At 45.4% G+C, this 14,921-nt stretch overlaps 1 protein-coding gene across 2 annotated transcripts in view; it reads right to left on the bottom strand.

Moving 5' to 3' along the window:
• Positions 1–405: 405 nt before the first annotated feature.
• The window catches only part of VCL (vinculin), a 101,411-nt gene continuing 86,895 nt past the window's right edge, over positions 406–14,921 (bottom strand). The window contains exons 16-22 of one of the 2 annotated variants that reach the window (XM_060034758.1): positions 14,354–14,656; positions 12,631–12,755; positions 11,104–11,289; positions 7,472–7,675; positions 5,253–5,456; positions 4,764–4,868; positions 406–2,516 (exon numbers count right to left, since the gene is read on the bottom strand). In XM_060034758.1, the coding sequence (XP_059890741.1) occupies positions 2,370–2,516; positions 4,764–4,868; positions 5,253–5,456; positions 7,472–7,675; positions 11,104–11,289; positions 12,631–12,755; positions 14,354–14,656 (1,274 nt within the window). In that variant the 3' untranslated portion in view covers positions 406–2,369. The remainder of the gene's footprint in view (positions 2,517–4,763; positions 4,869–5,252; positions 5,457–7,471; positions 7,676–11,103; positions 11,290–12,630; positions 12,756–14,353; positions 14,657–14,921) is intronic. The other variant, XM_060034757.1, reaches the window with a different exon arrangement.

Genomic DNA, 14,921 nt, shown 5'->3' on the forward strand with positions numbered 1-14,921 from the left:
TGTATTGGGCTTTAGAATATTAAATATCAACCTGCAATATTCCTGCACATGTAATAGCTTTAGCTTAGGGGATAGTGATGGCTTCCACATACAGCCAGAATCTTCTAAGGTGGACTGCTTCAACCAGGGGATGATCTGTATCATCTGGCTGCTTTCCTCTGTTAACCTTTTGTCACTTCTGCTCCTTCTAGTTTATAATCCCCAATGTTGTCCTTTATTACAAAGGTCTTGTTAAGTAAATATATTACCACTGGTTTCTTCTTCTTCCAGTACAATATTTGGATTAAATAAAAACCTTTAGTTTCCACATTTTGAGGATTAGCTTCACTGGCTATTCTTCAAAACAAAGGAGAGACCTGATCTAAAAGCTCTTGCTGAAATAACTTACCCATCATTTAAAGCATTATTTATATAAATGTACTTTATTGTTTTAAACAGAAGAGGCAGAAAATATTTGCATATAACAAATCCTAGCTTATAAATGTAATTTTTTAGTGATGTCTAATCAGCATTCAGGGATTTTTTTTTTTTTTTTTAATTTGCTTCACTGTGTCTTGAGCACTGATATTAGAGAAAAGCACATTGGCATAAAGTGTAAACCAGTGTCTCAAAACACTGGAAGAACTTGGAGAGCAAACATGATTTTTCTTACTTCCTCTAAGTAGTCTTTAGTAAAACAAAAGGTGATCTTTGGCATAGATTCATGCTTTAAAGGCATTAATATTGCATTTGTATCAGGTAAGCAACTATACAAGGATGCTGAGGGCCTTGAAAATAATCATCAGTTAAAAGAAAACAGAGGAAGCCTGAGTGTACAGTACCAACTTAAGACAAGTTTTACACATTCGATGTTAGGGTCTAACACACACTGGAGGTGGGGAGGACATTCAGGCAAGGGTTCTTACTCCTTTACTCATCCAGTTCTGGCTTTGGGAAGAAGTATAGTTTCATGTGCTGGGGAATGCTTAGACAGCAGTGGTAAGTACAAGAAAGGAAAAATTGCCTTCTCTCACTTTGCTAATAGGAAACTTACTATGGTGATAATTAAATATTATACCCATTACTCTTTTGAACAACTGTACTTAAGGAGGGAGGGTAGGATGCAAGGGGCTTGGCTGTTGTTGGCTGAGGGAGGTAGGAATCACTGAGGACTGTTTCCCATCGATTCATCCCCAGCAGTGCCAGAATTCCAGTCTGCAAGTACCACCTCCCTTAGGTAGGCAGTGTCCTTCAGACAGGACTGCCTTTCCATTAGACACTCCTGGGGACAAGCACCAATTCTTAGGACTGGATTTCAAAAGGATAAAAATGATCTTTCAAAATTATAGAACAAACATATATCTTTAAAACCTTGTTTAGGAAGGGTGTGGGAAGAATACAAAAGCCAGGACAGGAGACATCATTTGGTTAAAAATTAAATGCAGCATTTCAGCTCAGAAAGAACAATAAGAGCTAAGAATGAATGATAAGGCCTCAGCATAGATCTCTGCAGGCAGTGACAAAGCGTGGAGTGCCTGGGAGTGGCCCTGCTGGGAGGATGGGCAGGGCCACGCCCCGGCCACTCTGCCTCTCCAGTGGCAGAGAGCACCAGGACACACAGTGTGTTCTTGGGATGGCTACCTTGGCAGGCCGAGGCAGGATATGGGACGGAAGGTTTCCCTAGCACAGACATTGCTCTGGAAAGAGGTAAAGACAGAATCACATGATTTGGTGATTTCCTCCTGACAAAGTGAAATTTGGTTTTGTACTGTGGGAAACTAGAAGGATTAAATTGGGGAAGGGCAGGAAGTGAATCCAGGCCCCACATGCTGGGGCTCCCCAGAGGCCACCTTCCCCTGCAACAGTGAAGGTCACTCCTGAAAAGGACCAAGGTAGCACAGCCAGGGAAGGCAGGCAGGGTCAGCAGCAACATGGAAAGCCCCAAAAATTTTGGAGGCACAGTGATTTCCTTAACTGATTTGCCTGGGCCCTGGGTCTTGGGAGCCTGGCGGAAAGAATGGGGAGACGGGGGCAGAAAGGGAACTGTCCTTTAGGGAACAAGCGCAGAACAGGATGTCTGGCTAGTGTTCACTCTTGGATTCTGAGTTTATGTGAAGTCCATGGGCTAGAAACCCCGTCTGCCTATTGGGACAGAGTGTGCACAAGTAAAGCCGTGGTCGAGAATACAGGCTTTATAAGGAGACACATTTCAAAGTGTCCATGACAAGAGTATAAATGTTTTCTAATGTGAAGAGGCCCCATTCCTTTCTGTTATGTCAGGCCAAGATGTGGCTTTCAACCCCCCAGTAATCTTGGGTGGCTCCTGGGACTCCGATCATTTTCATTCTGTTCAGCAGGGGCTTCTGTGTTAGCCAGGTTCAACCAGGTGTCTACTGGTACCAGGGAGTCTTTCTAACCCAGCGCAGTGTAAATCCAGCATCTGTTCGAATTTTGATTGAAGCTGCTTCTGCTTCTCGAACAGTCTCCTTCACAGACTGCATGAGGTTCTGGGCATTGTGAACCAGCATCTCTGTGGCCTGTAAGGAAAGAGGAGCTCTCCATTACTCACAGTCGCTGATGGAGCCCTGCCTCTGAAACAGGCTTAAGCCAGGAATGCAATGCAGTTTACCCTACCTGTACCTGGCATCCCTTGTATTTGTCACATCACTGGTGGTTTATAGCTGGATCACCAAAAAGAACCCAAAACTGGACCATCACTGATTTTATACTGTACCCTTAGGTGGCTTCTAGTGTATACTCCTTTCCTGGTGTTCAAACAAGCCCCTACCTCGGGCTTCTGCAGTCCCCTCTACCTAGAATGCTCTTCCCCCAGGTATCCCATGGCTCACCTCTCACCTCCTTCAGATCCTTGCCCATTTGTCACCTTGCTGAGGCTTTTCCTGCTCACCTTATTTTAAATCACAAACCACCTTCCCAACTCCCAGCATGCCTCATCCTCCAATTCTTTCTTCACTTTTCTCTACAGAACTTACCATCACTAATTGATGTACTGTGTGTTTTACCTAGGTTGTTTATCTGATGTTTTATCTAAAATTTAAGTTCCATGAGGGCAGCAATTTTGGTCAATTTTGTTCTCTGCTGTACCCTAGTGTTACGTCAGTGCCTGTCACGAGGCATTTCATAAACATTTAATTAACACATGAAAAACTAACCAAGTAAACCAACCACCTTATAAATCCATGAAAATCTAAATAAGTAAATCTTGTAAACATACAAAATACAGGACTGAGATCACACTAGTAACTAACTTATCAATCCATTAACTCAGTAATTTTTTTTTTAATTCTTAAATATTTTTGAGCTGTAGACCCTTTGAGGGTTTAATGAAGGCTGTGGATTCTCCCCAGAAAAAATTGCTCACGTGCACAAAATTTGTACATGCAATTTCAGAGGGTTCATGGGCTCTGAGAGGCATAACTATGGACTAGAATTCCCAATCAGTTAATCTTTTCGCTTGGTCAACAAAGAGGCTGAGGCCCAGCGTGATTCGGAGACTTGCCAGCCCAACTCACACAACAGTCAGGATGAGCCTCAAAACTTCTGACTTGCAATCCTGTGTTTCTTCCATTCTACCACACTGTTTCTTTCTTTTTTTTTAACTGGAATATTTAATGGAACATAGTAGATACTCCCAAGATACATTTTTGTTGGCTAATTGATTAAATGATAAGGTCGGAAACTCTGAGTCTTACCCTTTCTTCCCTGTTTTTTCTATTTCCTTTTCTTGGGGCAGGAGAGATCATATGACAGGAAATAGCCTAGTGCCCAAACCCTGCCTAGAACACATGGAAGTTAAAGGTTAAAATCCAGTTCCCATGGTTTGGGAGAAGAGAGGGTTATGGTGAGAGCTGTTGAATTAAACCATGGTAGTTAAGGTAGCACTACTGACACCAAGAGAAATAGCCTCCCTGTTCCTCTAAAGTGCTCCTAACCTCTATCTCCTGGCCCGGACAAGGAGAGGGATTGTGTGTATTTTGTTAACTCCCCTACATAGTATGTAATACAGTGCCACATACATATCCCATTGCATGATGAGCCTTGTCTGAGCAGTTCAACAAAAGATGTGCTACCTTCCATAAGAAGAAATTGTTAAGTCTGGCTCATAGCAGAGACTACTAGAGAAGAAATGAGAGGAAGAGGTGCTCAAATGAGGGCTTTCTGAGAAGACCTGAGCCACGTTCCCAGCAGGCAGGGAGAGAAAAAACTGTGACTGCCGAGATACATACAAGAAACACTTAAGCAAACACTCCCACCATCTTTATTTCATTCTCTGTCAAAGAAACCAAAAGAGAAGCACCTCGTTTGAGATGTCACTTCAGCCTCAGCACAGGCCTAACCACCTCATGCCCCTGAAAAGCCTACACTATTCATCCTCCCTGAGGTACTTATCACCCAGAGAACAAGGAAGCAGAAATTCTCCAGCCAGAAGGATAGAGTGAGCAGGACTGAACAGGCATTGGAGGCCTCGAGAGAGCCAAACCTATTCCAGGGAGGAAAAGAACCAAGTAGAGAGTCCTAACTGCTGCTGATTCACTCCCAAGGCCTCAATTTCTCAGCTGTAAAATGACAAGAGTTGCACAAGAGCTTTTTACTTCCCTTTCCAAATTTCTGATGATCTCTCCAACATAGATGCCCTTCTGAGAGAACTGAAGACTCCATCCTACATACTGAATACCCATTTCACAGTTAAAATTTCCTCAAGGCTGAACTGAATTGCTATCAAGTGGAATAGAAGCTGCTGGTGAGAAATCAGAAGCACATACCTGCTCAGACTCCTCGTCGCTTATGTTGGTCCGGCCCAGCATGGTGGCCTTCACCGTGGACAGGATTTTGAGCTGGGTGCTTATGGTTGGGATTCGCTCACATACCTAAAAAGAAAATTTAATTTAGTATGTTTCTTTATTTTTCTTATCCACAAGCTCCCTGAGGATGAGACTTAATTCACCTCTGTATTCTCAGTGGCTGGCATGCAGAAAGCATTCAGTAAATCAGCAGCAGGATTCCAATTGTTTTACCCCTAGGATCAGTATAGTCCTTCTGTCCAGACATGGAAGCATTAAAATTCTTTCATTTGATTCAGAAATAAACTTGCCTGTATCTGTCTTTCCCAAATACACGTGTATTTCCCCTTTCTGCTATTTCTTCCCATTCTAAAGTACCTCCTCCTTGCTCACCCAGTTTTCTCTCTCCTGCTTTTCACCCTACCCCCTGCCCCTCCCCCCCCCCGCCACACACACACTTTTCCTGAGTACCTGTAAGAGGTTGGTTCTAATCCGCTTATCTGTGCACTGCTTGGCAACCTCCTTGGCCAACCGAGTCACCTCATCTGAGGCCTTGGCTATGTCCTTGGCACACTGAATCAGTGCCCGCTTGGTACCGCTGCCCCCTCTGACCAGCCGAGACATCTCAGCCATCAGCAGAGCCATGCGCTTGGCTGCTGCAATGATGTCATTGCCCTAGAGAGAAGCAAGATACAGTGTGAGCTCAGCCCATACTCTGGCCAAGTTAGGGAAGGAAGTAGAAGCACAGAGAAGAGAGGAGGGAGCCTGCTGCTCTAGCAGCCCTTTGGGGGGGTGAGAAGAAGGTATACAGACTATTCTTGAGTGATATAGATACAGCACAGGAGAAATAAACGGAAGAGTGAGCCAGGGTACTCACCCCAGTACTCAGTGAGAGACAGAGAGAGAGAGAGAGAGAGAGAGATCACCGGACCAAAAAAGGAAGACTTGGATATTAATCTGAAAGGGCAACATGTGAGCCCCAGGCATAGCACTAAACAAGCATTTCAGCATTTCCAGGTTAATCATGTCAATAAATTGGGAATGGGCCCAAGAAGTTGGTTAAACAGGCATTTTCCTTTCTGTGGGGGGAAAGCAGTACAGCTGGCCTGAAGGGAAAAATACAGATGAGCCTTTCCAGATGCTGAAATCATCCTCTTTATCCTTACCCTTGTTACAAACAGCAGCCAATGATTGTCGCTGCTGAACTAGAATTTAAACCAAGTAACTATCAGCCTTGGTGAAAAAAAATTTTTTCTGACCTAAGTCTGCTCCTGCCCTCCCTCTACTGCCTCTTATTTGTACTCTCAGCCTAAAGGAACATATTATTTTAATTTTTCACATTTTAAAAGGCCAAGAATCAATTCTTCAGTCCTCTCAGCTAAGTGGCTTCAATTAAAGAAACCTTCACAGTTAAGAAGATGCCGGGGGAGGCGTTGGGAAAATAAAAATCGTGAGTCAAGCCGTAAATGTAACCCTCACTCCAACTAACAGCAGTTTATCTTACACTGGGCATTTTGGTTCATTAAAACCCTCATGGGTCATAATAAGGAAATGTACAAGTAATTTACTTTATGCCTTCAAAAGGCTGATATTTTGGCTGATAACAACCAAAAATAACAAATGCAATGTTCAAAACTACCTAAAAGGCCAGGCTCTACACATTTTTCCCCTCATGCTTTACAATTTCTAGACAATGCAGTGAGACATACACAAACCATGCCACTGCAGGGTGCTCTGTGAGAAACCTCCACAGGCACCGTGACGTGGCTGATCTTTTACGGTGGAGGGTGTATAACATCTTGGGCAGCAATTGAGGCCAGAGAGAACACAGGCATGGGAAGAACTCATGAGAATAGGGGTATGTTAGACAAGGCTGGCTGGGCCCACCTCTTCCAGTGCAGACCTGGGATCATTCCAGGATTTCATGACCTTGGTTAGAGGACAGTGTAGTGCCAGGGTTAGTTATTTATTACCCATCGCTCTTCAAACCCTTTCTTCTTGCAACATGCCACCTTCAAAGGGAAAAAAGTGATTGCCCCCATCCCCCACTCCCTAAGGCCAAAGCTCCATTGGTTCCTGTCCTGCAGACTTGAGCGCTATCTGATCCCAACTCACACCCCCTCTCCCACTGAAACCCCTGAACAAGCCAGTCAGTGAAGCCCCCTTCCCCGTGGGCTCCCATGAAGGGAGCATCTGCCCCACAGCATCTGCCCCACAGCCAAGTGCAGGACAGCAAGCAGCCCTCCCCAGAAACACTCCTCACGCTGATCAACTCTGCCTGAGCCAACAGTGAGAGGTCAGCGGCGGGGGGCATAGGTGGGGGACAGGCAAAGTCCAGTGATCAGGCCAGATGACCTCTTAATGGTCTACAATGAAAGTCACTGAGAGGCATCCACGGCTTCCCAAGGAGTTTAAGGTTCCAATATGGGCCACAAGGTCAGTAAGAAAAGGAATCCTTTCAAAAAGTGACCCCATCTCTAACTCCCAAACATAAATGCAATCCAGTTAATCTGGCATTAGCAGACCTATCAAACTTGTGAAGCCAGTCCTAACAACAAGGTGCAGACAGACAGATGCCCGCCCGGCTCAGACTCACAGGACCCGCACAGATCATGAGTGATGCAATGTGTCAAGGCTGCACATGGCCAGATGCATATGGAGCAGCCCCAGCTGGGGGCGCTAATCAGTACCTTACTAGACCACTTGGTAGCTTCCCGATGCAATGACTGAGCCGCTGCCAGAATGGGCTGGTTGACCGGCTGACTGGATGGCATTAACAGCAGCTCAGGTTCGTAATCGTCTTCCATGTCAGGGGGGACAGGGGACCCAACAGCGTCAGCCGCATCTGCCTCAGCTACAGCACTTATACCCACCTTAGCGGCTGGGTTACCCGGCTTTGTCGATGGCAGGAAGGGTGAGAAACAGGGACAGTGTTAGTAAGAGCAGTAGGGCTTGGGCAACTGAGCTTCAGCCGGTTTAGTAACCAAAGTTTGCCTAGGATGGGAAAGAAAATGGATACTCTCCAGGAGTCAGTTGAACCAAGCTCCACAGAAGGGGGAATTCTCAGCCTCCGGCACCGGCCTTGTTCACAGTAAAGGAAAGACGCTTACGCCAGTAGCAAACGGTTTCCAGAGAACTATTTATACAAAGAAAGAAAGTGGCATTCCTTTTGTATACACTTACTACCAAAGAGTAATTCTCAGGTCAGAACATTTTTGAGAAGCCAAACAATAGTAACTTATTAACTTTAAAAGGAATCCAGAGGGAAAATGTAAGTGGAACCACACAAGTTGCTTTGAACAGAACAATGTGAACAACTGCTGGCTCATATGAACGCTGTTCTACAGCTTCCAGGAAACAGAAAGTGTCTTGGGTCAGCTCTGCAGCTGCCAGACACAGATTATTTCCTTCAGGGGTTAAAACTTCCAGAATTGAAAATGATAAATTTGAGGCAACAGATATCAAACCAGGAAAGAGGCAAGAAAAACACAATGGTGAGTGAAGAGGACTTATCAAATACCCCACAATCACCCAGCTAGAAGGAGCCTCAAGAAGACATCTCATCCAGCAACCACCTTAGGGAAAACCCACACTTCAGAGCAGCTCTCCCTAAGGTCTACAGAGACAACACTTCACAATTTCACATTGCATCCATAACTAGCTGACTAAGAAAGCTGTTCTTCGGGTACACCCTGAATCTCTCCAGTTGCACTTACCCCAAACTCAATTTATTGATATTTCACAGATAAGATAACACATGGACTTGTCAACTGACCAAAGCAGAGTTCAGAGGAGCTCAAAACTGGTGTCCATGAGAAAACAGGACCCGTGATGGGGGAGAGAATTAATTTAATACCAGGGATGGGCATTCTGAAAGGCCAGGAAGGAAGCAAGAGAGATCAGATGCTGAAAATAGGCTAAGGGGGAAAGAGAATGAAAGGAATTGCCCCAATGAAGCCGAACCACTTATATAAAGAATGGCAAACACAGGTTCTTTATATCAAACATCTCTAACCAAGAGGAAGTAAGAGTTTGTGTGGAATTTTATTTGAGGTTGCTACAACTCCTGAAAGTCTTAATCCGCACAGGAAGCCTGCCTCCAAACACTGACTATTAAGTTGGAGGATTCAGGGCCAACAAGGGGTTTGGGTACCTTCTAAATCCTTTCACCTAAACTGTCTCAACCAGGACTCAACTCACCCCCATTCCTTAGAGGAGAGGCCAGCCCACTTCTGCTGGGGTTCAGAGTCCCGAAGTACAAAGCAGACCGACAGATACACAAACACATACCACCATCCGTCCTCCCTAAACACATGGTTCAAATAGCTCCTGACTTCACACAGCTCAAAGTCAGCAATCCCCAGATGCTCCAAACCTCCAGAGACAGTCAGACCTACGGATTTTTGGCAACAAATGGCAGAGTGGGATAAACATGTAGGCTAATGCTGTCTGCCCCTTAAGTTTTATGTTTGTCTTTAAATTCATGTATATTTTGTGTTCCACTGCACAATGTATCTGTTATTTTTTTTAAGTTCAAAAGTACATTTATTTAAAATGTGGGCAAGATATCAATATAAAAGAAAAGAGTGTAAGAAATAAAGATTTGAAATGTTTTGTACTTTTATTTTTAACATCCATAACTTAGAGTGTATCTGGGTTTATAAAGAAATTTAAATTTTCCTTAGGGAATTCCCTGGCGGTCCAGTGGTTAGGACTCGGCACTTTCAATGCCGGGTGCCCAGGTGCAATCCCTGGTCAGGGAACTAAAATCCCGCAAGCTGCGTGGCACGGCCAAACAAACAAATAAATATGTTCTTTAAAATCTTTGAGTAGGGCTTCCCTGGTGGTGCAGTGGTTGAGAGTCTGCCTGCCGATGCGGGGGACGCGGGTTCGTGCCCCGGTCCGGGAGGGTCCCGCATACCGCGGAGCGGCTAGGCCCGTGAGCCATGGCCGCTGAGCCTGCGCGTCCGGAGCCTGTGCTCCGCAGCGGGAGAGGCCACAGCAGTGAGAGGCCCGCGTACCGCAAAAAAAAAAAAAAAAATCTTTGAGTAAAACCAACCTTCACTATCACCCCCACCCCACTCCCCATGTGCACTGGGACTCTGCTAATGGTCCCAGGGGTGTGCATGCCCCAGCTAGAGAGAGATGATTATAAGTGATTCCACGGGTCAGGTCCAACACCAGCAAGGTCACCATTCCTTCTTGGAACCTGGGCTCACAGCTAACAGTGCAGAAAAATACAGAGTTAAAAAACCAAGGTAGGGCTTCCCTGGTGGCGCAGTGGTTGAGCGTCTGCCTGCCGATGCAGGGGACACGGGTTCGTGCCCTGGTCCGGGAAGATCCCACATGCCGCGGAGCGGCTGGGCCCGTGAGCCATGGCCGCTGAGCCTGCGCGTCCGGAGCCTGTGCTCCGCAATGGGAGAGGCCACAGCAGTGAGAGGCCTGCGTACCGGAAAAAAACAACCAACCAAACAAACCAAGGTCAAATTCCCAACCTGAAAAAAACCAAGATCAGCTGCATGTGCAGGAGGTCCCTGGGGAACTACATTCAATACAAGAGCTTGAGGTGGCTGAAGGTGTGAAATGAACAAAGTCCAATAGATGTTGGGAATAAAGATGTAGGTTCATGGTAGAAACAGTTTAGAACTGACTTCGAACCACCTTCCACTGCAGGGTTAACAATAATATTTAGCTCTTGTCTAGAAAAGCTACCACTCACTTTTCATCATTCATGAGGCATGACTGCTGCAGCATCCAAATTTTCACCAACCATGTTAATATTTACACTTCCAGATTGTTTAGTAGGAGTTAGCCTGGAGCTGTCTTGAGTTGAGGGGTAAGATGATTCTGAGAAAGGGAAAAAAAGCACATGGCTTCTAAGACACCAATCTACCTGCTTCTATGAGAAAAGAGAAGGAAAATGCAAATATTTCATGTAGCTATAGCAGAGCCTACAGAAGACTGTGCCATGTTTGCAGTGTGGATAATTAGCACGAGAGCATCTAAAAACATTCAGTGACCCCAAGAAAGAAGAGCAATTTCTAAGAGACCAAATGTCCAGCATCAGGGCAGCTGACACTCTAGAGGACAGAAGGAAAAGAACTTTCATCTCTAACTAAGGTATCCTAGCTCTCACTTTAGCTGCTAGAAGGAGAAACCATCAAGTACCAGAAACATCTCACTAAACCACAAGAAAGAAGAGGATTGTGCTATTGGCAATAACAGGAACCAAAGCAGAGAGAGGGTGATTTTCCAAATAGACTTCCTGGGCTGTGTACATGGCTCTTCATCCTTTCTCAGCAAGAAGAGCTTCATTACTTACCTTACTGGACCATTTGCGAGCTTCATCATGGAGCTGCCTGGCAGCCATCATCATTGGCTGGTTAATCACCTCCCCAGCTTTCTGCTCAGGGAACTCTTCATCCTTCTCCTCTGGTGGTGGGGGCCTGGGAGGAGGGACCTCACCCTCAGGCAGAGGTGGTTTGGGAGGAGCAAGCTCATCTGTCAGCTAAGAAAGAATTACCAGGTTGTAAGTAAAGCTCTAGGAACTACTCCCCACCAGAATTCTTTCCTTTCCTTTAAAAAGCATCCCCAAAAAAGCCACCCACATTCACTCCATTTAAGACCATCCACACTGATCATAAGGACCACCTGTTTCAATCTCAACAGAAGCATATTTTCTTCTTTTTTTCTCCACAAAAAGTTAGCACCTACTGTTTTGGACATATCCCAGGGAGGCACGCACAGCCCTACTGGGCCAAGGATCCTCAAACGAGATCTAAGTTCTGGTCCTGACTCTGTTGACGGGCAGCTGCATAAGCAACAACTTCTCCCCTGGGCCTTGGGTTTCTCAAAGGGTTTATCAGTGAGGAATATCTAGACCAAATGACCTCTAAGTTCTTGATTCCAAATGTCAGGACTCTATTGATCACATAAGAATCCATGCCCCAGAATAGCCCTCCCTAGCCACCCACCAACAGCCCAGTTGAAAAGAATCAAGTCAAATCAAAAAAGAAGCGTTGAAGGCTAGGGAAGCACTGTTCATTAGCTATGGGCACAGTGACCCAATTTTGTCCTCAACAAACTTAGAAACTTAAATATGGACAAGTAAATTTGGGATATTAAATATGGGAAAGTATATCAGGGACAGTAAATCAAATTATTGCCTTGATAAGCTATTCCCAAGGACAAGCTATTTCCAATACTGTCAGAGAAAATGTCTAAAAATAATGACTATTTCTGATTCTAGGATTTGTATCTGCAAGCTATTGCTCAGCTTTCCTCCCCCTAAACCATTTACCTATGGAAGAAAAAATTCATGGTACTTTCTGGGGCATCAAAAGATTTAAAATTATAGTTAGGGAAAAATTAACTTTTTTAAAAAAAAAAGGATTTTATTACTTTTGCTACTAAAAAAAGTCAAATGAAGGAAAGAAGAATGTACACAAGTCTAACCACCTCAGGTTTGTCATCATCAACTGGGAACACATAAATTCTCACCACAAACTGTGCAGATTATTTTCCCACTCCTCACTAACTTGCCCCACTAACTAACTCATCACTCATCACATCCACACTTACCACAGCCAGCTCCTCTGCTCCAGTCACTTCCCATTAGAGCAGGCCAACACCAAAGACCCCCACTTACCCAGCACACGCCATGCATAAGCACTCGGTTAATACCCCGCCAGATTCAAGAATGAAAGTCGAGTTGTGCCTCTGACTGAGCTTCAAGTAAAAGTTAAACAAAGCTACCTAGTGACCGAGGCTCCAGAACAGCCTACCTCTCTCTTGCTACAGTCCCGACACCCTGCTGCTCAATTCTCCCAAACTCTCTGAATCTACTTACTCGGAGCTGTTCAAGGTCTGGCGGAGGAGGCGGGAAGTCAGGCTCCTGAGGTTGGAAGGCTTCTCTGACCTTGGCCACTGCTCCCAGGATCCGGTATCCCGAGTCCAGGAAGCTCTTTTGCAGGCCTAAACACAGACACCCTCACTTTCAGTTGGGTAGGTCAGTGCCCTGGAGCACTGTCTGTCCAGCAGAAGAACTGGTTTCCAGTAACAAAAGCTGGATATGAAGCTGCCAGTAAGCAGCACAGGCAGTGACTGAAGGGGAAGGGAGGTAAGAGCCAGGCAGATGCCCTGAGGCCTGCAAAGAGTCAAAAGTGGCACAAACCAGCTGATCCCTGTAGTGCTCAGGGCGCCTTCTTGCCTGTACAGCTAACAAGTACTCAGCACATTGCCGGGCCAGGAACACTTTGGGCTCAGGTGGTGCTCATCACCTCTCATGATAAAGCAGTCGAGAGATAAGCCTGCCCCACTCAGAACAGGGGAGATGTCAAGTTTCAGATGGGGCACACATTCCCTGGAGTACTTCTCACCTTTCTCCCTACTCCTTTCTCCACTTGGCATTCAGCATATTAACCCCTACATTGAGCTGCTGCTACTGTGTCCAGTCACCCAGAATTAAAGGAATCTACTCAAACTATTAGAAACTCCAGTTAGGAAACTGAGCACATCTTCAGTGATGGTGGGTTGAGAAAACCAGAAAGATTTTACCTGGGCTAGGGACGAACAGGGCAGCCCCTCCTTCCCATTCTCTCACACTGAGTGGATTCTACTCATAGAAGAGGCTAGAAACACTAGAGGCTCACAGGAGGAAGGAATTCAGATGTTTCCAGCCAAAAAGGAGTGGTTACATCTTTAGCAGTAATGAAAATATGATCAAAATTCAGCTAAAGAAAACACAAACTCTTTGGTGTAGGATCAAGATCAAGACCTAGGAGACCCACAGGTTAACTTAGGCTTTCCAGATTTGACAGAAATAATGAATGTTGTCCAGAGAAAAAGCATTTTAAGAAAAGCAGAAGGTATGCCAGTTATATAAGCTAAATGGTTGATAAATTGGTTATTATGCATCTTTTGAGAAATTTCCAAAATAATGACTAAACAGGACCAGGAGTTATTTAATCAGACATTAAGAAAGCACAGAGAGACTTCCCTGGTGGTGCAGTGGTTAAGAATCCGCCTGCGGACACAGGTTCAATCCCTGGTCCGGGAAGATCCCACATGTCACGGAGCAACTAAGCCCGTGCGCCACAACTACTGAGCCTGTGCTCTAGAGCCCACAAGCCACAACTACTGAGCCCGCGAGCCACAACTAGTGAAGCCCGCGTGCCTAGAGCCCATACTCCACAACAACAGAAGCCACAGCAATGTGAAGCCCACATACCGCGATGAAGAGTAGCCCCCGGTCGCCGCAACTAGAGAAAGCCCACACACAGCAAGGAAGACCCAACGCAGCCAGAAACAAATAAAAAATAAAATTAAAAAAAAAAAGCACAGGGAAGTTGGTCCAGAGAAACTAACTTACAATAACCCTGCCAATATTGCAGAAAATATTCTGTCCAACATATTTTGAACAGAGAAAGCTTAATATACTATCCTCAAACTAAGTATCTGTAGTTTTTGCTCCCAGGTTGTGTCATGGTTGTGGGGTGCATCTTCTCTCCCCACCCTGTCAGCTTCCTGAATTAACCTCTCAGCTGAGGTGAACCACACCATGCATTGCTTACCAGGGTCAGAAATGTTTCCTGCCACAGCCTTTGCATCCACCACCATTGGGGAGATGGTTTTGCTCAATTCGTCAGAGGCGGCTTTCACGGCCTCTCGGAACTTGGGATCCTCAGAGTTCTCCACCTCCCTCTTAGCAACCAGCAGGATCCGGTTGGCCCGACGAGCAATGCTGGTTGCCCCAGCGACCAGCATCTGAGGCTGAATATTGGCCATGGCGACTTTACACTTGTCCAGGTCTTTTTTAATTGCTTCTTCGGAAGCATCCAACAGAGATTTGGTGTCAATGGCTTCGTCCACCAGCCCTGTCCGGAGAACAGAAATGGAATTTAGTTTCTATTTTAGAAGAACAGAGACTCCAAAACCCTGTTGTCCACTCAAATTTCTCACGTGAAAGTACAACACCCATAATTCTCACCTTCAGCTCAAAACCCTTCTTACACAATCAAAAGTTTCCAGGTGATCACCATTGTAAAAAAAAAAAAGTGAGAATGTAGCCCAGGAGGCCATACAGACTCACAGCATTTATACCAACCGTGGTCACCAGCCTTCTTGTATCTACCACAGACA

The sequence above is a fragment of the Delphinus delphis genome, chromosome 16 (genome assembly GCF_949987515.2).
Source record: "Delphinus delphis chromosome 16, mDelDel1.2, whole genome shotgun sequence".
Lineage (NCBI taxonomy): Eukaryota > Metazoa > Chordata > Mammalia > Artiodactyla > Delphinidae > Delphinus > Delphinus delphis.